Source organism: Triplophysa rosa, linkage group LG13 (assembly GCF_024868665.1).
Source record: "Triplophysa rosa linkage group LG13, Trosa_1v2, whole genome shotgun sequence".
In the NCBI taxonomy this organism is placed as follows: Eukaryota; Metazoa; Chordata; class Actinopteri; order Cypriniformes; family Nemacheilidae; genus Triplophysa; species Triplophysa rosa.
In genome coordinates, this window is record NC_079902.1 from 15,376,187 (window position 1) to 15,400,458 (window position 24,272).

The window sequence follows — 24,272 nt, forward strand, 5'->3', positions numbered from 1 at the left end:
TTGGCAAGGTTTACCTGTGTTGTAATGTTTGGTACAGTAGCCAAGATCTTTTTCCTCCTTTAATAGAAACTGGGGAAGAGTCAAGTCATCCGCGACCTGCACAGGGTTATCAGAAAGCCACTCGAAGATCAGATCATTCATGGTGTAGCCAACTGTGAAGAGGGAGACAGTATGAGGTGAAAAGTGTAAATTGCACCTGTCAAGCTTCTCCTCACATCCTATATTTATTTGACATGTTAAAGGTCATCTGCCAGACATCTGACCAAAGTGGCAAAAGGTGTAATACACAGTGAACAGGATCATTCTTTCTGAATGGTGAAAATGGTTTAAAATAGTTTTAAGGTAAAGCCACATGTTAACCAGTTCTGATTTGGCTTTTTATGATAGTTCTGCACAGGCAGCCGTTCCCATACAACCACCAAAAGTGGAAATCACTTCTTGTATTCATTTTTCTTCATTAATGCCACTTTGCTTCAATTTCTACTTTGCATCATTCAAATTGTTTCTAACGTGTCCTTCCCTCCGTAGTACAGTATGATTAGGGGCCTATTAAACATGCATGAGGCATGCAATAACAGTGTAGAATACTTGACAAATATGAATAATATTGATGTCTATCAGGCACCCTCAGGGATTTACAAAGGCATCTATTATTCACAATCCTTGCCGTCCCCCTCCGTCTTCAAAACAACAAATGCATGAAAAAAGAATGAAGACAGAACCTCCTTGAATATCTTTGAGAAGTTTGGTGGGGTTCTAAACATCTGTTTTTAGCTAGTAAGAAAAATATGAATGTTTTTCGAAGGTGAGAAACTTGAAATTCCAGGTATGGCTCTAATGGTCAAATATAATAATTCAAATGGTCAAGGCATATATAAGATGAATTTCAGTGAGGTATTATACGCAATTTAATATACAGTACATGCAATTCCTTTTTTAACATGTGGTTTGGTCACATTAGTATTGAAGACCTAACTTGAAATATTTAAAAATAATAAAGTAAATAAATGGGAAATAAATAAAGGAACAAATATCTTTATTAAACAAATACAAAAATTTGTATTACATTTTTGTCTTTTTCCTTTAATGATTCTTTTCTGTATTTTTTATGTTATTTATGTCAATGTAACCCATAAACAAGTTTGCGCCCTAATTTTTTGTGAATAATATTTTGAGAACAAAGCTGATAATTTTACATGTCTTCATTTGCCATCTCTCTCCTCTTTTTTTACACTGTATTCCTGTTATTGGAAAAAAATAATGGAAAGAGATTTTTATCTGCTCTTCGTTATCCGTCTTCACTGCTGAAATACATCTGTTAGAAACGGTGTCCCAAACATTAGATTCGTCTCCCTGTGCGCTCGATTTAATCTTCCACCTGTTTTCTAAAACAGCATCAGGCTTCTTTACCAGGAGGTGGCTTTCTAGACAAGGTGATCCCAGCCCTGGGCTGTGTCCTAACACTTGTCAAAACAGTGTTCAGCCGGCCCTTTCAAAGCCCTAAAAAAGATGTTCTTGTCTAATCAAGAATGATTATGCCCTCTATAATGGCTATGTTGGGCAGTAAACCCGTCTTCGTCCCTCCCTCCCTCTCTCACTCTCTCTCGCTCTGTCTGTCTGTCCCTATTTCTTGGAAGAGGGCAATTTTAACAGTGGCCTTCAGAGGGCTTTTTCCTTTCATCAAAAAAATACAGTAGACGTACAGAGGACGCAGACGGGACAGTGCTACACAATGTCTGGGTGTCGTCCGTCTCCTAAATCTTTAAGTCGCATGAATGGAAAATGAATAAACTTCAGGTGCTGTTTGAGGTCGCTACACTTAAATCAGGATTCAGATCCAATAATCCGACAGACTTCAGGCTAAGTAGAAATCCGCAGTTCATTTTTGCATTACATGAATGTCTTTGGGTTTACTCTGGGTCGGAGAGGGGAATTCTTTTGTCTAAAGGAGGTGGAATTAAAAGGCCCTCGGGTAGCTAAGGTGGGTCACATAATAAAAGGAACACAAAATGAAAGTTTCATTATTGATATCCTTTAAAATGGTTTCAGGGGTTAAGATGCTATCTGAGGGCACTGGGGGGTGGTGAATAGTCTATTTCTTTACCTCCCGATTCATTTTACCAAGGTAATAAGGAAGGACACTTCATACACAATTTTAAGCAGAGGATGCTGTTTCGCTTATATTTCTTAACAGATTTTTCATGTTCAGTGAGACAGAGAAAACAGTTTTAAATCATTCCTTTTTGTACTGTTCATTTAATAAACCAATGCTCAGGCATACTAGGGTTCATTTAAAGTAGAAATAAAAGCATTGATATACAAACATTAGTTCATATTATAATTTAAAGGCCCCCAAATGTAGCCCTTTTACAACATGTAATATAAAATCTTAGGAGTCCACAGAATGTGTCTATGAAGTTTCAGCTCAAAAGACACCACAGATCTTGTATTATACTGTGCCCTACATGTCCATTTTTGCTGTGAAGAAAAACAGGCTGTTTTGGTGTGTCTCTTTAAATGCAAATGAGCTGCTGGTCTCCGACCCCTTTCCAGCAGAAAGCAGGGCTGTCTGAGCCGGTGCTTCCAACAATAAAACTGAAGAGAATGGTCACTAAGCGAATGAGAAACACTGTCTCATCTTTAAAAACCAAACATTGTTCTGTATAAGTGAGAGTACATAAGACAAACGGTATTTGTTTAAAAACTGAGGACGCTGTTTACTGAGTGAATGCACTTCGCGTTTCTTGTAGCTCACTGCAAGTAATCCAGCGTGAAAACAATGGCGGACAGTGTACAACTCGATGGGGGCGCAGCAGTCCACCAGCAGTCATCGGGAGTAGAGCTGTAATCGGGCCTTAAAAGTTAGGCCCGACAGAATTCGGCCCGAGCCCGACAAGTACATTTTGATTGACAGCTTTTTAAAAGCCCGAACCCGTTTACAGCCCGACATTAGGCTATTCAAATGTGCGCACGCACACAGCGTTTGTCAAGAATGAGTCATTTATACATGTTTTAACATAATTTATTAATGACTAACGTAGGCTATAGGCCACTTGGAAGTTGGAACAAAGAAATAAAATAAGTCCTCTGAAACGTCGTAACATCTCACATATCCCACTGGCTCATTATTCTCATTATGCACATGGTCAAAACTTTTACACACCTCAGACTTTGCTTTAGTTGCTGGTGCAACCAAAAAGTAATCGCCAGAGGCAAGCCTCTGTTTCACCTCCTCAGCATCCATTTTCGCATCTTTCTCGCGCTAATCGGAACGCATCACATGACCGCTCATTTACCGCGCAAGCCCGGCCCGAGCCCGTGTAAAATGATAGAAATTAAGCCCGAACCCGTCGGGTCACGTCGGGTCCGGCAAAGATCTTCAGCTCTAAAGGGCTCAATCAATGTGAGTTGAGGTTTATTGGGATTTAAAAAAAACGAATGGGTGGATTTTTATCATTCTAGGGTGGTTCTGTACACACACTCCTGACACACACACATATGTTAAAACAACATTTTAAAGTGCATTTTCTGGATTAGGGTGGCTTTAATATTTCTTCTACTATGTAATCCTTGGTACACTAACTTTTGGGAAAATGCTATTACAAGTTATTCACTTTTTTACAGTATATTAGTACTCTATATTTTAGAAAATATTACAATAGACAATAATAGAATGAATCAACACAATCTCATGACAATAACGTAACTATTTTACAATGTAGCTAATTTGTACAATCTCATTCCAGTGGCGATCCATGACTCTTCCGGGGAAGCAGTAATGAGAAGCGTTCGGCAAAACATGTATTTAGCCTGTCATGTCAAAATACGTGCCCGCTGCAGACGCGTCGAAAGGGTTTTTAATAAAAGAGACGCTCGCGTTTGCTAGATACTCGCTTAGTCTCATGTGTAATCAGAGTTAAGTGTTAACGCAGTGTCGTCTGAACGCGAGCGTCTCTTTTATCATAAACTCTTTCGACGCGTCTGCAGCAGGCACGCATTTTGACATGATGCGTGATGCACATCTGGTTCACGTGAAGCGCTGAAAACGTATTTTGAATTCCTGCTTCCCCTGAAGAGGAGGCATCGATTGCCACTGTCTCATTCGTACATTTTAGTACGATTTGCTATCACGCCGGTGACGTTAGGTTAGGGATGCGGCTTCAGTATTGCTTTTTTTCTAGTAATCGTATGATTTTGTACGATTCACAACGAAAAAGCCACCTCGTAAAATAGTTACGAATTCCTGTGAGAAAAGCATAAAAATAGATTTATATTTCAAGATTAAAATCTGGATCTAGCACAAATGAGAAATTATACAGTCTACATGTAGCCTATATATAAAAGCCATTGAAAAAGTACAAAAATATACTGAAGGTTCAGTATAGTAAAACGTTACCAAGGCCTTTACCAAGTTTTAATAAGTGTAGGAGGGCTGTTTAGTATATTCTTTATTGTCCACAGAGGCAGAAATTTGTCTTTTTAAACACATGTAAATACATTTAAAAAGACACTTTCATTGTGCTTCATCTTCATGGCAAACAAAGGTTTTTAGTAGGGATGCACCGATACCATTTTTTAAAGACCGAGTACGAGTACCGATATTTTTTTCTGGTACTCACCGATACCGATACCGATACCTATAACCGATGCCTGTATAATGTACAACAATGTTAATAAACCAGTATCTTACTGTTACATTTTCTTTTTTTCTTTTGTTTTTAGGTCTACTTAAATTTAAGTACTACTTTTTAATCAACTTCTATTTTTTATGATAAGTAGCACAATTTTACTAGCACATTTCAGTTTACTAAAGTAAACAATATACTCTGTGGTCAAATTATAAAAATGTGTGGTGGTGTGGTAAAATGTGAGTGTATTATAACTTGTTCAAGTCAACCGGACTTTTATTTTGACGGGACGCCGCAAAGGGCGTTTGTTTAAGTTAACCGGACTTATATTTTGACGGATCGCCGCAAATGGTGTTTGTTTATGTGTTAGTGTCCTCGTGCAGTGAAACGCTGGCGCTGAAAGCTCCACAAGCACAATGCGTTTAGTACACGCAACCGCACCACTCTTTCACACACGGTAACGTAAAACAAGCAGAAAACATATTTAAACAGTATCTGAATATTTCGTTAACTGTTACATTAGCTGTTCAGCGCTAATTTCTTGTTAGGAAATGCCTGGAATCCTCGATTCAGTCCGCGTTTTCGCTTTGCGGAAATCATAGGGCTCTATGTATGTCACGTGAGGTATCGGTCTTTGGTATCGGTGTGGCATTACGAGTACGAGTACATGAGCTTGGTATCGGGCCTATCAGTGCATCCCTAGTTTTTAGCAGTCAGGACAAAACACAACAAAGTGTAAAAAGTAAAAGAGGGAATGGGACAGGTAAAGATAAAGAAAGGAATAGAGTACTTACAGCTTTCAAGCTGCATGGTACAGGTCTGAGTATCCATTGGGAAATTCTTTAAATCCATAGGACAGGATAAGATGAGTGTTAGCCTGACAGAACAGAGAGAAGCAGGAAGTAGAAAACAGGTGTTAAATAAATAAAGGTAGAAAAGGTTTGCTTGAAAGACCAGGGCGGAGAAACAGATTGTATGGCACAGGGCACCTATAATTTAAGAATGCACCAATTTTGTTAAAGCTCATGTTCTGTATATCTGTGCACCTGATTAATTTAGTTTGTTTTTATCCGCAAAGTGATGGTTAGTTTCTGTGTGTTGTGGTCATGTGACTTCCTAGTAATAGGGAAGTAATTGCTTGACATTTTTTTCCTTAGCATTTATTTATCGTGCTGCTGATGCATTAAGGTTTCAGCCGTGGGGAAGGACCGCTACTATTAGAAAGTTTGGGATAGAGGAGGCAGTGTAATTACCTGCTGTAATGTGGTGACTGCAGGAAAGACAAGAGCCACCAGTGTTTTTGAAGAGCCCATTTCTTTTGCACTGTGATAACCCTAAATTCAAACCCCAGAATATCTGCATTTACACGCTCTGATGGATAGACCTTTTAGGCTTTCCAACACATGCAATTTTTTCATGGTGCCCACAGAGAGACCCAGGACTGATGGTTTGCAGTCGAATCCATAGAATCAGCTTATTAACAAAAGCATTTAGCTGGCTTTTTGTTAGTGTTTTTGAATATTTTCTTTAGGGATTAAGCATGGATACGGCAATTCGTAAATCACTTCGGATTAAGTGTTTGCATTATGAATAAATGTAAAATCAGCTTTTGTTTGGAAAGAAATGTTACCAGGAAGGTATTTTTAACAGAGACAAATTGTTTGTGGGAGTTCAATAATTATTAGCATTAAAGATGAAATGTGTAATTTTTCGGTTTTAAAACACAGTGGCACTTTGTGAAATTATTGAGGATTGTTTGATACATTATTTTTGCATTACATTTGGTGACACTAGTGACACAAATATTACACACTTCAGATTTAAACTGTCAAACCTTTTTATCCAGCTAGTTTGTTTCTGTTTTTCTGGGCCACATGACATCCCTCATCTTGTGGATCAGGCAAACTCTATTGTGATGATGGTGATATTGTGCCCGTCGTATTTGGGTCAATCCATGTTCTTCGATATTTGGGCCAATATATTTGGTACAAAAAAGACTGGAGGGTTTATGAGATCCAACCTTAACCCTTTGTCAAACCTTAGTTGAGTTGCATCTTGCTCCGTATGTGAGTGGTTGACATACTATATGACATACATTATTCAGGGACTTTTTTGATGATCAATCCAGGCGATGAATGGTCTTTTTTACCTTATGAATATGTTCTTGTAAATTCCTTTCTTGTTATCCTTGAGGGATAGTTAACCCAAAAATTGACTCATTCTCATTTCATTTCAAACTTGTTTGACTTCCTTTCTTTTGCAGAACATACTGTAAATGATATTTTGATGAATGTTGGTAACCAAACAATGTTGGACCCCATTGACTTCCATTGTAATATGGACATCAAACTGAAACATTTCTTAAAATATCATCCAATTGTGTTGCACAGAAGAAAGAATCATACAGGTTTTAAACAACATGACAGTAAACGAATAACGAAAGAAAAGGCCTGATTTATTTTTAAGTGATCTATCCTTTCAAATCAATAGAGAGTCTGTTTACCTAATGCTGTATAGAACGTTTCCATTCTGAAAGATCCTCAGCAGCTTGTTGTCTGTTGTGACTTCGTGAAAGTTTGCACCTTTCTCATTAGCAAAGAACAGGTCGGGTTTCCATATGGAGTCCAACATAGAAGGGTCCAGATCTAGAGATGCATCTGGATATTCGCTATAGGCCAATCGAGGATCATTCCACTGTTGCCGTAGAAACACATTAAGTCTGTAGTCCTGTAGAGGGAATGATAAAATGTATTAGGTCCTCAGGTTTCACGGTTTCATTTCTTCACTTGTTAATTATTAACACACATTTTGTCCTAATGCATTTTTTTTATTGCAAACCAAACACGGTCTTAGGTTGTATCAGGTATGGTCTTGACAGGGTAAATATGTAACTTGTTTTCTACCCTGACATTAATTTCTGTTGTAAGTCCTCAGTTTCTAATGACCTAACCTCAGGTTAACAGACTAACAGACCGTTAACAATGGCAATCCGTAACAGTCAACTGAAACATTCTGCTGACAGAGACACTTAGTGCTAAGCGCAGACTTTAGAGGATTCTTATATCGCCCTCTCGTCTCCGTTCTGAAGATCCTGCTCTTTCGCTCAATTTTTCATTTTAATTGCATAGTGGACAGCTCATTATCAGCATATCAGCTGACCCACTGGACTCTTAACTCATAAGTGATGTGCTCTATGAGAAATCAGGCAAGCGATTAAAACTCACTCAGCAGAAATATAGTTTTAACAAAGCCCGCTTCCTCAAGTGCTGGTGTGAGAAAGAGGGAATTTCCTTTGAGTTTTAGGTCAAGACCTGAGTTGCACAAAAGAACATTTACATTTAGTCATTTAGCAGACTCTTTTATCCAAAGCAACTTACAAATGAGGTAAACAATAGAATCAATTGGAACAACATAAGGAAAACAAAAAGCCTAAGTGCAGTAAAACTGGTCTCATGTAGCCTACCACAGTATACAATGCTAAGTTTTTTTAAGGATAGAAAGAATAGAAAAGAAATAGAAGTCAGAACTAATCGGTCAGGTGCTGACGGAAGAGATGTGTTTTCAGCCGATTCTTAAAGATGGCTAGAGAATCTGCTCATCTTGTAGCAGCGGGCAGATCATCCCACAAATGTGGAACAGATCCAGAGAAGGTACGTGAGAGTGATTTTTTTCCCTTTTTGGGATGGCACAACAAGATGTCGTACCTTTGCAAAGCGTAGGGATCAGGCGGGTATATACAGTAAGTCTGTATTAGCGAGTGAAGATATGGGGGTGCCGAACCAGTGGTGGTCTTGTAGGCCAAGAGCAGAGCTTTGAATTTGATGCGAGCGACTATAGGGAGCAAATGTCACTTGATGAAGAGAGGAGTGACGTGTGCTCTCTTCTGTTCATTGAAGACCACTCTTGCCGCTGTATTCTTGATCATCTATAGAGGTTTGGTTGTGCAAGCTGGAAGTCCAGCCAGTAGGGCATTGCAATTGTCCAGTCTGGACAGGATGTGAGCCTGGACTAGGACTTGCGTAGCATGCTCGGATAGGAAAGGTCTAATTTTCCTAACCTTGTAGAGGATGAATCTACAGGACTGGGTGGTGCTGGCAACATGATCCGTGAAGCTCAGCTGATCACGGATGAAAGAACTGTCATCTGTAATATCAAACTTTTAAAACAAAAACAAAAGATACAAGTATGCAGTTTTACGTACCATGGTTGTTTCTGTAATAGACCCAAAACTGTTGATGAAAATGTTGCAGGTGACATTTACCGGTGGTCCTGTTGAAATATAAAAGAGTTTCTTACTTTACACACCCCCTGTAATGTCTTGAGAAGTTTGGAGAGTAAATAGCAAATAGATAACCCATGTGGCACTTAAAGGGATAGTTTGCCCAATTATGAAAATTCTGCCATTTACTCACTCTCTTTTCATTTCAAACCTGTAAAATATATTTTGAAGAATGTTGGTAACCGAAAAATGGCAGTACCCATTAACTTGCATTGGTTTTGTGTCCATACAATTTAAGTGAAAGGGTACCACTGTTATTCGGTTACCGACATTCTTCAAAATATTTTGTGTTCTTCGAAAGAAATAAAGTCGTACAGGTTTAAAATTACAGGAGTGAGTGAGAAAATGATGACAGCATTTTCTTTTTTCGGTGAACTATCCTTTTAATGAGAACATTCAGGAGAACTTTGCTGATTCTTGCTCGATTTTAAAACCTAGTGAGGTTCCTGTGGAGGCAGCATTTTTAGGTTTTGCTCAGACATCAAGACTCAATTTGACTGACTTCAAAGAAATCATCGTCTTTGTAATACTGTTCCAAGTAAACGGGAAGAAAGGAGGTGGGAACCGGTGAACGATAACCAAACTTCAAAATGAAAGTAAAGGGCCGACAGCTACCTCACGGTCAACTGCCGGCCACACAAACATAAATAAAACTTAACACAATGTCCAGGCCTGGTCCTCTCGTCGTATCCCGTCGCTCATCCTTTTATGCTTCCGTAGCTCCTCCGTGAGAGACGCGAGACCGGTGCAACGCGCAGCTGACACTCATTATCACTTGCGTCACCGTTCCCTCACGGCTCTCGTCCCGCCTTTCTCGTTACAGTCTTATGTATGTATTGTTTGCTGTAAATGAAATCCCATAATGCATTGTAATGAGCTCAATAAAAAAGTAAAGCGATGGATAGAAATGTTCAATCCTAAATAATAAGTTAATTGATATAAACTTTATTTAAATATTAAACCTAAATAAAATATTTTATTCAAAACTCAACTATAGATGAAAAATGTAGTATAATTAAAAACAGATTATTTTACTCCTATATTCTTATGCATAAAAGATTATTACGCCATTAACTTTGGAGAATGCTAATGTCAACCTCTATTAAAGTTAATTGTGAGTGGAAGCGCCCATGCAAAGAGCTATTTGTGTGGCAGGGGGAGTTGCTGCTGTAGAGCATTGCAAATTGGTCACTTGTGAGTTTTCATGATAATTGGAATTTATGGAATTGGAATTGCATATGTAGGCAGCGAGGCGGCTCACTAATTTTTGTTATGCAGTCAGGGTTCCCTCTACTAGTCTCATTTATGTTCCCTGAAGTTACCAGGAGCCACAACTGTCAAGCCAGAGCCACAATGAGTTATATAACATACATCCTATCCAAAGAATATTTGTCTACATTGTGTCACACCTTTGAAGTTAGGTCTGATGCGTGCGTCATAGCCGGAGGTTCTTCCCATCAGCTTGTCCAGAAAGTCGGATGGAGACATAGGCTTTGGGGCTGGCCTGCTGGAGGACTTTATCTCCTCTTTACAGGAGCCCAGTCTGCCAGAGATAGAGTGAAAGAGAGGTAAAGAGGATAGAAAAGACAAAGAGAAAACAAGCAGTCAGCGATAATTGGAGAGAAAAGTGCAATGAACGGTTTAACTGCCATGAACGGTCTTTTCTGTAACAAGCTGTTAAAATACTTTCCTTACACCAGATAGTCCAAAACAGAGACATAGTGCTTTAAACATACATTTTTCATGTTTCTTTCTCTTTACAAAACCTTTTTGTAGTCATTATGGGGAAAAAAGAATGAACCTCTAAACCCATAGGCAGAGGGAGTCATTGTGTTTGACAGTATGATGGCTCAATTGAAATGCTGTGTATGTCACAGTTAGGGAAAGACTTTGATTTCGGTTCCATTGGGGATGAGTCTGTACCTGACAGCCCTGCCAGGCCAGAGCAAGTGATGCCAGAGCCTGGAGCCCTGGATTCAGTTGGGCTTTTTCTTTCATGCTACTTCAGAGGAACTGATTTTTCTTCATGCTTTTGTTAGCAGATCAGTTATGACCCCAGTCCACTACCCCTGAAGTATCGAGAGCCATCACCTTACCTGTCTCTCTCTCTCTGACTATAGAGTCAACATTTTAAGACACCGCAAGCATACTCCTTAACCGAAGGCTATTTCAACGAGGAACTTAATTATGCTTTTTACGATTTTGGAAGAATTTTAAAGCAGTTTGGCATGTTTCTTTTGAAGAGAAGACTAATGCATTGCAATAGGTTCAATGAGGAAAATCATATTTTTTATATATATTATGATTATAAAATGTTGCATGCATTTGAATGCTTATTGCACTTAAGCAGTTAGCTTATGCAGTGCATTTCAGACAAGGAGGTCTTTAAAGGGATAGTGTACCCAAAAATGAAAATTGGCTCGCTAACTAATGTAAATGTCGGCGCTACTACACAACTGAAAGCGCTCTAAAAAGGCAAATAGAACAATAAAAGATGAAAAAGGCACATGTTAAATTGTGGTGTAATCATCTGTGGGTTCAACTATGTGTGATGCATTGCTTAGAACGAGCGCTTCGATCAGTCAAAGATCATAGAAGACATTGTCATGAAAATGATCGGCATAACGGCTAAACGGTAAAAAAACATCACATACAACTTGAGCTACATGACAGAGAAAATGGAAAATGTAAAGTTTTTATTCAAAATTTCACGAGATCGCATAGTCAGAGTTAAGGAAGTGTGCGTGCACGTTAACTTCTGATCTGCTGCTATATCATTTAAAGCCGTTTAGAAAATGAATATTGTTTTTACTGTAGTAACTATAGTTGAAGTATTCCTGCTGAAATAAAAACAATAGAACCCTGCCCAAAATACAACAGAAAATGTAATGGTTTTAATGGTTATAATGGGAATTGTATTGTATGGATATTTGTGTCTACTTGTATTTGATGGATTCTATACGCCCTTTTCACATGACGTCACGCATCTTCCGTTCTGCTGCGAAGCAGTGTATCATTACTTCCGCTAGCACTCCACTTCATAAGGTGGCGGTAATGCACCTATAAGCTGATTTGCCAACCGCCAGTAAAACTCAAGAAGAAGTTACTTCCGCTAGCGCCTCAGAAAGGAGTTTACCAAGTGGCTTGCACATCTGCCACAAATACGGCTAGATGATGTACAACGTCTTGCAGACAAATTTTCGCTAACGACAAGATCAAAGCTAGAGAAAGGATACAAATTCTTAGTTGAACAGTACCTGTTTGATTATGAAGGTAAGTATTTTGTTTTCTTTTTGTGTTAGCGAAGGTGCTAGGATAAGTACTTGAATATGTGTTCTGTCAGTTTTTTTTCTCACTGTTGTTAAATTCCAGCGCGACGGCAAAACGGAAGTTCTTCTTCTTCTTCTTCTTGTTTTGCTTTGCAAAAAGGCAGAAGTTAAGTGACGTCATTGTGAAAGGGCGTATTGGTGGGATGGTAAATCCTATTGGAATAAAACCCAAAACACACTACAAAGAGGAATTTAATAGAAAAAATCTAATTCACAAATCCATTGTTTTTTATCAGCAGGGATGGTATTTGCAGTAAAACCATAGTATCCACAAATTTACCATTTTCTCTATATAGTAACCATACTCCAATTAAGCAATTTTAAGTAAAACCATAGTAACAAAAATGTACCATAGTTTCATTATAGTAGCTATAGTTTATGTTTGTAGTTAAACTATGATAATACAAATGGTAATAAATCCAAAAACACATGGCTTCTACACATTACTACAAGAACCTTACTACTTACGGGTAAATTGCTGCTAAAACTGGTAAAGGGAATAAACAAAAAACAAAACACTTCTCATAAATACATATAGGCCTAGGGGGGTAATTATAATTATATTATGAGGATAATTAGGCCAAATGATTATACAGGATTATATCTAAACTAGACATATATATGCTTAACACATAAAGCTCTTAAAGGAGTAGCTCACTTCAAAATTTTCCCCCATTGACTTTCAATATTAGGAATAAAAATTGCTATGGAAAGTCAATGGGGCCAATTTTTAAGTGAACTACTCATTTAATACAACTGATACTGTGAGCTACTCAGTGTATTCAGTAGGTTGCTTCAGAGGCATAAGGTATACGACAATAAAACAATGCACCACTGACATAAAGGAAATTTACTTTTAATACTTGAGTACTTTTAAAAGCATGTACTTCTGTACTTTTACTTAATAATCTATCTTACTTGTAGTGGAGTAATATTTGACCAGTAGTATCATAATGGTACAGTATAAAGGCAGTAGGCAGCTCACTGTAGGTGTTGAGACATAACTTGTGTATAAACACAACTGTCTTACAAATGGGACTTTCTCAATGCTTCACCTCAAAAATACTCTCTTTTTACTCAATTTTGCGGTTTTTGGATTGTGGAGTAAATTTCAGCAGAGGCTCCCAGGTGAATATATGCGAGCGGGATGTCTGTTCTCTTCAAAGGCCCTGAAAGATATGAATCTCTCTCGGAGCGAGATAAAGCCTGATATGGGTTTATAACATACATTTGCCACACAGGCTGTAGGGCTGTTTCATCATCCAGTTGAATTTAGTTTAAAAGAGCTTGTTTATCTTCAAAAGTAGAGAAAGGGCTGCTAAATGAATCACTCCCAATTATTCTTGCTGTCAAACAGCCTTAGAAAATCTTGTTTTTGTTCGCATTCTCCCTCCAATTTTCTGCATGTTTTGTTATGAGGCCACGCTAGAGCAGAGCATCAATTTTTAAAGAGGCGCAGGAGAGTGGAGGCAGCGGTCGAGTTCGTTTCTCAACCTTGAGTCATGTTTGCGTCCGACTACCATCAGCATCAGATTGTATTTACAAACCTCCGAGCTCCTGCGCTGAGCTGTGCCGAGTTAATATTGAAGTCTGTCTGAACTAGAGAATCTACGTTCCATTGAGCTCTCTGCAGTGATTATTACATGTTGCCTCTCCTTTTGCTCACGCTTTCTTTCAGCAGGAGAGAAACCATAAGATACCAAGCTTTCCAACCGTTGCTTCTCTTTAAATTCTCTGTACTACTTTCACCGACCACAATACTCAATGTTCTCGCTAACACCACAGTGTATTGTCGACAGTCTGTTTATAGTCTAATCCCCAGTCATGTTGTTTATATAATGTGTGGCTCAGACACACAAAGGACAGGCATGGCAAAGGTCCATTGGTTGTGTTTGGGGTAATCCATGATATCTGTGGATGTGTAGCATTCATCGTCACTTCAAATATCCCAGAGAGATTACGCAGTCACATTTGTTCCAGACCAACTCTCAGGCCAGTGATGAGACTGGATTCGGTCTACATGTTTACCATATAATTTTTTCTGATTTTATTCTTTGTACAGTAGATATTTTCTCCCGCTGTAAACAACATTGGTTCTAAATGTATATATAAATGTATATAAAAGCAAAGTATGGCACACCTTTAAAAAGTGTTTAACATATCTTTGTTGTCCTTTTGAAACCTCGGATGTCCAAAACAGCAGTATTACATTTAAGGAATCAACCTCAGTCTTATAAAGTTGTTGCAAATAGTGGAACGTGAAATAATTGAGTTTTTTCAATACTATTCTATTGATTCATATTTTAATTTAAATTGTAACCCCATTGATTTAACACCAGAAATATTATTTAGCAGCATTTCTTTTATCTGATTTTGTTATGCCTATTCTAGCAGCTTTGAAAAAGGCTATAGCTGGTGAAGTATATTCAAAGAAATATGGCTATGACAGCTACAGTATCTCTTTAGTCTGCATGAAATATTGACACCTGAATACAGATAATGCAGTTTCCTAGCAATATCTTTTTTTGGAATTTGTGTCAGGAAAGAGCCTAGCACAGCATGGCTAGCTAAGGGAGCAAAGTGTTGCAAGTGGATGTGAACGGTGCAATAAATCTGTCAGACGTTCAACAGAAAAGTTCAAAAGGGTGAAGAAAGGAATTAATCAAAAGCATTAAAAAGATGAAGTTAGCCAGTCACATGCGATTACATACCATCTCTTAATAAAGCACTCTGTCAGTGTTCAATTTAAAAGTCATTAATAAGCTTCTTTCATTGACCTGCTGCCCTGAGAAACCGTAATGATCTGAGATTTCACTGCATTGATTGTAGAGATCGGTGACTGTGTGTTTACTTTCTGTGTTGCAGTATTTCTTTGTATTTCCTGTCATGATTATGTGGAAAGATTCATGACTGGATTTTACCCCCCGTGAGTTCTTAGTCATCGGAAATGGTCTCAGATGTTGAATACATCAGCATAATGTATCATAGCATGCTTAATTTTTCAACGACAAAGCAGAAAACTTCATAGGGGGTACAATTACAGATTAGAATAAAATACGCTGAACACTTTAGAGAATTTGTGTTAAAAAGACTAGCTATGAATGCTTACATTTTTCTGCTGGTTCAAGATGGTTTTTGCTGTTTTGGCGCTGGTTTAATACATGAACTAGCATATCGTTGTAATTCACAAGCAAATAATTCAACATTTTTTTATTTCAATAATGAACACTTTAATCTTAATTTGTAACAATACTCTGTAATTTTATATCTTTAGCACAATTAGCTTGATAACATCTAATAAGAACCATCCCTAGCTTGATTACGGAAACCAGTATCATATACTGGGGACCAGCATTCAGAATGCAGTATATGCTGGTGACCAGAAATGCTGGTCTTTTTGGATCTAAATTGGTTTTATGCTTGACCATCAGTAAGATGGTGAACACAAGTTTAACTTTTTATCTTTTTTGTCCTAAGCCTCGGGAGATGCCTGCCTTCTGCATCAGCCATCATGAATTTATAATGACTGTCTTTGTCATTGCTTATTTCGTAGTATAGATGCAGTCCCGTAAAACAGAACTTTACCGTTATTGCAATCTAATCCCATAACTGTGTAAACACAAGAGCTACTCATCAAAGTATGTTTTCCTCAGGTGTGGTAATGCCGGGATACAGTAAGAATGATTCGCTTGGGGATTCCCAAGACAGCAGCAGATGAACAAAGTTACAGTGTGCTAGAGATAAAATCAGGTACCAGAAATTTCATGATTTTCCATCAGAAAATCCATTCCATTTCAGCAGTAAACAGCAGAAAATAATTGCATGTGAAGAGAAATGGTAATTTGCTAAAGTTGGTGTGCAATTTTTGTCTCTCATCTGACAGGAGCTATTCCTGTCGCTCTGATCATGGGGCATTGAAGTTTCTGGTAATGGGTCCACATGAAGCTTAACAGGGATAAGAAGCCTGTTAAATCAAAGTATGGGCTCCTTCGAAATCATTGAGATGCAAGTAGGGGACTTTTAATGAGCCTGACCTTTCAGGGCCCGATACGGCCGTCTGATCCCCGAGTCCCTGTCTGAGTAATGATAAGAATATTTAACGCTCCTTCCTTGCCTGACACTGGCTGAAATATTTTCTCTTGTTTTATCAGAAACCTGAGATTAATCAATGTGTTGACGTAGTTGTGGTCACAGACACCCACAGACACACAGACACAAGTGCACATACATCATATAAAACTATAATCTGTGAGAATCTGTTAAAAAAAGATAAGAAATGCTCTGAAATGTACTTAAAAGCAGCCACCTTTGCAAATTGTGGTACAAAAAACATAATCTTTCTCTGAGAAAAATGTTATCTTTCACAGTTATTTTGATACTCATAGAAAATATGTTGACAAATCACTCCTGCTTATTCTAATAAAACGGCTACTTGGAGAATTGGTCGAATTTTTGGCTAAATTTTCAATAAATGCCCAAAAGAAACCTGTCACAAGGACACAATGCACAATTTTGATATTTCATATGTGCCTTGTTGTGAGCCTATGAAAGATTATTTGAAGGGCAGTTTAAAATCTGATAGTTTCGTAGGTTTTCAAGCATGAAGTATAGCCTATGTGTAAATTTCAGACCTTGCCACAAGTGAGGATTTGCTTTCACAGAAAAGATGTACAGTGTATTTTTTCCACCCATGTAGATGTGAATAATTGGTGATTATTCTGTTTCATAAATTGAGTCATGATTTAATTCCACTCTTTCATTATTTATGAAACTGTGATTCATTTTTTCATCAGGTTTTCATTGTCTAATATGAAGTTAGATGACATTAAACCATTCAGTAAGAGAAAGTGTAATAATGGAGGTAATTGGCAAAGCGCAAATACTTTTCACAACACTGTCTGTTTTGTCTGCCCCAAATAAAGAGGCAGGTTACACTTTTAGATGTCTTGTTAATTGTTTAAGAACCAAATTAAAGCTATAAATTCAGTCTTTTAAAGGAATAACTGTTTAACTGTTGCATAGAACAGTTTCAACAATTTCAGCCCTGTGTGTAAACTGCACTATTGCCGGACAGACTTTAAAGGTATGCTTCACCCAAAAATGAAAAATCTGTCATCATTTACTCACCTTCGAGTTGCAGTCAATGGGGGGTAAAGTCTGTCTGGTTATAAGCATTCTTCCAAATATCTTTCTCTGTGTTCAACAGAACAAAGAAATATATACAGATTTGGAACAACTCGTAGGTGAGTAAATGATGACATAATTTTCATTTTTGGGCGAACTATCCCTTTAAGGCAACATGCTGAAATGAAAAGCCTCATAAGAGGCGTCTTATGCATGATTTGAGTCCTTATGTTCTTCACAGTGGGTACTATGCATCAGCATGTGACCCTCAACACATTGTGCAGGGAAATTGTTTGGGGGAAAAATCTAAGACCAACATGGCCTAACAGAAACCAGCTAAGACCAGCAAACCATCTCCAACTGGTTTGTTTAGTTTTTTGGCAGAAATCTTAGTAGAATTCCAGATTCCTCAATAGCCATTATATTTTATGGGTACACACAATCCATTGACTTTGTTGAAAGTGTCACTAATCTCACACACTGCCCAAATCTCAAAGCAAACACTTGAATATGTCCAAGTCCTTGCAGCTAACCCACATGACAACAGCATCCATTATCATAGTGTATAGATAATGAAATGTGCATGAGTTTAAAGGGTCAATCCTTTTATATGCCCATTATACAGCCCATAGGAGACAATAGAGATTATCCTTGACTCCATCTCTCTTATCATCATGAAAGCACGATGTTTAAGGTAGGTCACACTTGAATAATGTAGCTTGTCTGCTCTGCGAGAGACGATGAAGAAAGCAAATCCCTTAATCCATTTGTTTCGCTTTTTGTCGAAGCACTTTGTCATGGCCACAGAGGAACTTTTACAAAGGTAATATTGCTGTTTAGTAAGGCAGCGTGCACAACATGAGAATCACAACATTACTCTGCTTTCAATTGGTCCCAGCACACACACTGCACATGACTCGCAAACATATGCTGCTAATTGCCTTTCATTAGGGAGCCAGTGATCAGAAAGCATATTAATTTTCAAAGTGGCCACTTTCTGACTTTAGCAAATGCAGGGGAAATGATAGTCATTAGACACCCATGGCTGGAAATCCTGGTTTTGAGGGCTATTAACATTTTATGTGAAGGAGTTTAACAGGTCTTACAACCCATCATCAAACCACATCGCCGCTCGTTTTCCGCAGCATTTCGGCTCAATCACATTTCACACTTTGAATCCTTACACCTGTTACTGTAAGTGCCGTAATTCCAGTGGGGGGTTTATATATATTATTCGAGATAAACGTGCTATATGTTCGGATTAGAATGGAGTCTCACGCATGCTTGAAAGTTAATCTGAAATGTAATGGTGTTTCTGAAAACTGACAATCTCAACTTCTCTATTAAATTTGCTGTCCATCGAAGTATGTTTTTTTTCTTTTGATCAGGGGCACCATGGGGGAATAGGATTTGGTTTTCTCTCTGGAATTTTCCGAGGTGCATTTGTCCTCGCTGATCTGTGCCCCTTCTGCGGTAATGCTCCTTGTGACCATGGAGACACGGGGGATATTGTGGTGGGATGTCAATCACCCGCGGCCCTTTAAGCAGTGACTGGACAGATGCCTTGGCAGAAAAACACGCTTGGGATCTGACACGGCTCATACATACAGGTTAACGGACAGATGTTCAAGATTTAAATATGACCTCCTGGGGTGTGTATCAAGCACAGAAATACTACGTCATACGTCCAACTCGTTTTTTGACAAGTTGATCATGTTAAGCCAGCATGTTTAACATTGTAAATAAGTCAGAATGCATGAAACACCGTTGCATACCCCCTTTAATGTCTAAAATTGTTAGAGAAAATATGTGTTAAGATTGTGTGTTCTCTGTACAAAGAACAGTACAAGTAAATGTTATCGGGTTGTCGAGTGGAGCTTGAGAGATTATTCCCAAGCAGGTTTATTTTTCACTGTTTACAAATCCTGCATCATTATGAATGTTTTAGTAGATTTACAGAAACAAACAGATTGTTCTGCATCTGTGCTGTGTTGCAAAATCACCTCAGTAGAACCTTATTTGGCTTATTGCAAACACAGAGCTCGCATCAAAACTTTATTAAAAGTCTGGCTCAGCTTAAACTATTCACAGCCCACAGTGCACACATTTTAATTCATAATGAAATCTCTAACCTTGAGGGAGTCGGGTCTGACATCTCAAAAGACCCCAGATGAAATCATGTTTCACTGCTGAACTAACTTTTTGCCCCCAGCCTTTGTTCCCCTCAGATTTAGAATGTATTTAAGATTTAGCTTCCCCTTGCTATCATCTTAATACTCTGGTGTGTCACAATTAAGACAGAAACAATTTTTCACTTTCATTTTATCTGTTGCTAATATCCAAATCATATCTGTGCGTTTGGATTGGGGGTGGAAATTTACTGTAAGCATTTTTATTTCAGTCTACAGTCTCTTTTTATCACAGAAATAAAGGATGTGAATACATTTCACATGTGAAACTTTATGCACAATTCATTATTCAGCAATTATCCTGTCAAAAATGAGAGATAATTGACTGTACAGTATGTTGAAAACAAAGGAACTCTTGTTGCTTGGTTACATAAACCCCTATAGTATAAATTAATGAAATTAAGCTTTTGTTGTAAGTAAATTTGATGAAAATTGCTCATCTGTTTTCATCTGTCGATCAAACAGTTTGATTTGATAAAGTTTGATTTAATGTGGCGGCAATTAAATAAACAACAAAAAATGAATAAACTCTTTCAACCAGACACAGAGATACAGCACCATAACAGTTAGATATGAAAGAAAGCGTGTGTCTCAGAATTCTGGCCTTGCATAGACATACTATGGGTCAGTGGTGATTGCATGTTGTCAGTCTGTGAGACAGGGATCCAGGTTCTTTGATTGCTTGGCTGATGGTGCCAGAGCTCTGACAGATAGCTGTGATGGGTCTTTTTGTGACCTGATCTTCTCTGTCAAAGCAATAAGTAGCAGTCTTTCATTTCACCCTCCCACAGGCTTGTATCTCAGCAGGGACCACGGATGGGATTTTAGGAACAACCGCAATCTGTCTTTGAGTATTTTAACAACAACATGTTTTAGTATTGATCGAGGTAATCAATACACATCTTTGTAAAAAGCTGTAACTGATGCTTTAGTTAAAGTTTAGGAGCAGACTCTTGCAGTTTCTGTATCCTGCTAAAGGAGTGGCATTTTGTGTTTTGGATGCTGATTTGTGTTTTGCATGATTTTGCTAGTACACAAGGTAGGGCCAGTGTTTCCCAATCTTGTTTCATGTACCCCAACAGCCCTATTGGTATCAACACCAAATCAGAAATACTGACATCAGTTGTACCATAACATTTCGCAACTGTCCTTTTGAAACCTCAAATTCACAGTTTTTCAGGAAATGGAAAAAACACTGTACTTTTTAAATGATTACATACTGCTTGTCAAAGTTACAAAGATTTGTATTGGTTAGATACAGTATTTTCAAAACGCAGTGACAAACATAAAGGGTGGTTTATGGCAAAAATATGGAGATACAAGGTTTCATAAGGACAGCAGCAATTTGTTTCCTAAGCTTAAATTGTGCTAAAAAAACATATTTTTCGAGATCGCTTTAGCTACTGAACATGCACATATGTTGTCAAGGCCCTCACGAGATTCTGTTTAGGGCGCCGCCCCAGAAACTCTTTATCGATTGATGATTGGCTCTTTTTACTGGAAGGCGGGGATTAATTTGCTACAGTGGCCATATTGAGTGTTGTAATAGTGTTTAATAGCAGTGGCTTGTTAACATCTATTATCTTTGAAGGAAGTGACAAAAAAATCAACAACAATTAGCTATTTAAATCTATTTGTTTTAAAAGCATACTTTCTGTTTTTAAAAGCATACTTTCTGTTTTGTACATTTAAAATCTTAATCTTTCCAGGTAGAAAAAATACATCTAGGTGGCCCAGAATTCCAAGCTGGATCCCTGGATACACACACCCCTAGTTGGGAATCACTAAACTAGACCAGCATAAACCAACGTCAGCCAGCCTGAAGGTTCACACTAGTCTGAGTATTTTTTCAGCGGTATATGTAGATTAGACTTTGTGAAAATATGTGAAAAAATATTGAAATAAAGAGAATCAATCAGAACTGGAAATGAAGGTTTTGTTTGAAATGCATTAGTAATTTTTGGATAGAATCTCTCCGCTCTGCTGTCTCTGCAAATACAAAATCATCAGCTGAGAGAAGAGAGACTGACAGAAAAGTGTCAAGGTGATGTTTCACCATGCGCCTGCCAGCGCAGGTTAATGAAATGACAGTTCAAAGAAATTGGGCCGGAATTCGGGTGTGACAGAGAAATGAAGGCCAGAAAATGGAAAGGGTTTAATGAGATAAGAGTCTCTGCTTCTCTTCTTTGTGACAGACGATGTGATTTCTTGCTCACTATGTTTCCTCACACGTATGTACACACACACACACACGTATGTTTTGGACCTGCAGCGTGCTAAGGCGAGATAATGAATGTGTTCTATTATGTGCCTGTGCAGTATAAATATGGATGAAAGTGTCAGTTCTTATCAAGCTCTGGATTATTTGCATAGACTTATGCGAGTTTCTTTACGCTCTCCGTCCGCTAAAAGATCTGCTTACTGCTGTTTCACACATTTATCGGTTGCTATCTCTGTCTTCCCTTGCTCTGGTAATGAGGCTCTCCTGGCCTCAGGGGCTGTGGCACGCTTGTAGTCGTGGTGGGTCGCTCACACAGTTACCCTCTTGCTTCACCCTTCCCTCAGGTGGCCCAGACTCTGTCTACCTGACTCTCATGGGTTTCTGTATTGCCTGCGTGTACTGTTTATTCTATGTAAGTAATTTTGTGAGGACTAGGCTCTACCATCTTCTCTCGTAAGTCATGCTGTTGGGTGAAAGATTTACACCCTTTAGGGTGGGTGGTTGCAGTGATGCTGGCATCACTTTCCAAGATAATGATGAGTTGAGAAGATAGCTGAATTTGTAATGAATATGCTCACGTTTAAAAGTAAAGAAAAGTGTAATAGTTGCAAATCCTTGGTGTCAGACTGAAACCTAATATCTCAATTTTTCATGTTTTTTTAATCAGTCCTTTTTTAATGTTTCTATCAAAATTAGCTAGTAGCTACATTGCAGACGCTTGCATGTTCATCATTTTCTGCAAACTTGAACGGAAGTTAAAAATGTTGACAAATGTTATGTCACTTTGATATCTCACGCGTGGAAACGATTTGCATACTATGCATGCTGCATATTGGATTGCTTTCAAATGCTGTACGAGTAGCACATCGCTATGCAGTTTGAACCCAGATACTGTGACAAATAATAATAAATGGTGTGGATGAGTTGTTAGGCTTCCAGCCCTCAGTGTCTGGAGCTCGTGCTAGTGTAGTGAGGTCAGGATGTTCCTCTCAACTTTATAGAGTGAGACACATAGTTCAGCAGATAGTTTCCACAAGCCCACCCTCCCCTCCTCCCTGAAAGAAGCACTTTAATTGGGGCGCTCTCCGATGCACCTTGCAGAGCTAGGAATCAAGCTACGGCTGAACACCAGCGGAGTGACAAACGATTTTGTCAGCCGTTGTTGTCCCACAGCAAATGAGAACATTTTGGACCTGGTTCAAACCAGAAGAGATGTAATTAATCTCTATAAACAGAGAAAGTACACTTGCTCTCTTCCTAAACTTACAGGCAGTGTGGGCGGTATGTCATGTACAAGCAACTTGAAAGCACTTGCTGTAGAGATAGAAGTCCATACTTTGCTAAAGGGGAGAGGAATTTAGAGTCTAGACTGGGGTTGGCTTCACTCCCAGAAGTTTATGTATAAGTCTAAGTGGCTGTGCAGGACAACTGTGTTTTACTAAAAAAACAGGCAACTATTGTTCTGAATAAGTAACTTCACCTGCATGAATTCCATGGTGGTTTGGTGCATCTGGTTAAATTGGTTTACAAAGCTGATTTTAGGGGTTAAAGGGATAGTTGACCCTAAAATAAAAATCTGTCATCTTTTTTTCACCCTCATGTTGACCACAGCCTGTTTATGACTATTTTGAAGATATTTTGAGAACTGTCTAAGTGGTTTTGTGTCCATACAGTTGAAGTCAATAAGGGCCAATGTTGTTTGATTACAAACGTTTTTCAAAATATCTTCTTTTGTGTTCTGAAGAGGAAAGTATAGGTCATACATGTTTGGAATGACATGAGGCTAAATAAATTATTAAATACATTTTTTTTGTAACCTTTATTACCATAAGAGACCTGTTGACCCAGGCCTTTGGGAAAGCAAATGGAGGCATACTTTGATTCAAGATTCGAAATATTATACTTTTAAACATTCATTATATATCTTCAAGGTTTCATTGATTCATTGAGTTTAGTTTATCTCTGGTGCACATTGTATAAAGGTGACAATTGTTTTTGATTCAAAGGGTTATAAACTTTTATTTTAAACATTTGTAAGTTAGCGGAATGTTTAAATAAACTCCTGTGATGTTTAAATAATTCCTGTAATTGCTTTGGATTTATGTGTAGAAAATCTGGTTCTTTGTTGTAGAATTACTACTTGTTGCGTTTTGTGGCAGATTTTTCTGCACAACATAACTGTCTGATTTATAGAGCAAATTGCAGCTTTGTATGATATTAATTGTGATGAAATTAACCAATATCAACTTGGTGAGAAAGGGCAGGCAGTAAAAAACATTTAGGGCACATTTAGGGCTTTACTAAAAGCATTCACTTGCCCATGATGCTGTTGAACAGCTACAGTATAGTGGATGAATCCCCTTCGCTTTTAACGTTTCTCCTCTAAATCTATAAACAGTGAGCGAGTAAAACCAGACAATAGCTAATCTCCTCTCACTATAAGAGCGTTTGAACATAAAATCCTTACAGGGGAAACAGTCTCGCAGTGGAAACCAGCATGCC

General features: G+C 38.2%; 2 protein-coding genes across 4 annotated transcripts in view; both read right to left on the reverse strand.

Annotated features, from left to right (window-relative positions):
- Window positions 1-24,272, reverse strand: part of zgc:101583 (uncharacterized protein LOC494104 homolog) — a 191,339-nt gene that overhangs the window by 37,790 nt on the left and 129,277 nt on the right. The gene's annotated exons all lie outside the window — the stretch shown is intronic.
- Window positions 1-24,272, reverse strand: part of glra4a (glycine receptor, alpha 4a) — a 39,510-nt gene that overhangs the window by 7,831 nt on the left and 7,407 nt on the right. Inside the window, exons 1-6 of one of the 3 annotated variants that reach the window (XM_057348950.1) lie at window positions 10,317-10,426; window positions 9,567-9,750; window positions 8,830-8,897; window positions 7,132-7,355; window positions 5,423-5,505; window positions 15-152 (exon numbers count right to left, since the gene is read on the reverse strand). In XM_057348950.1, coding sequence (XP_057204933.1) covers window positions 15-152; window positions 5,423-5,505; window positions 7,132-7,355; window positions 8,830-8,832 — 448 coding nt within the window. In that variant the 5' untranslated portion in view covers window positions 8,833-8,897; window positions 9,567-9,750; window positions 10,317-10,426. Of the gene's footprint in view, window positions 1-14; window positions 153-5,422; window positions 5,506-7,131; window positions 7,356-8,829; window positions 9,751-10,316; window positions 10,451-24,272 lie in introns of those variants that run through there. The other 2 variants (XM_057348948.1, XM_057348949.1) reach the window with 2 other exon arrangements.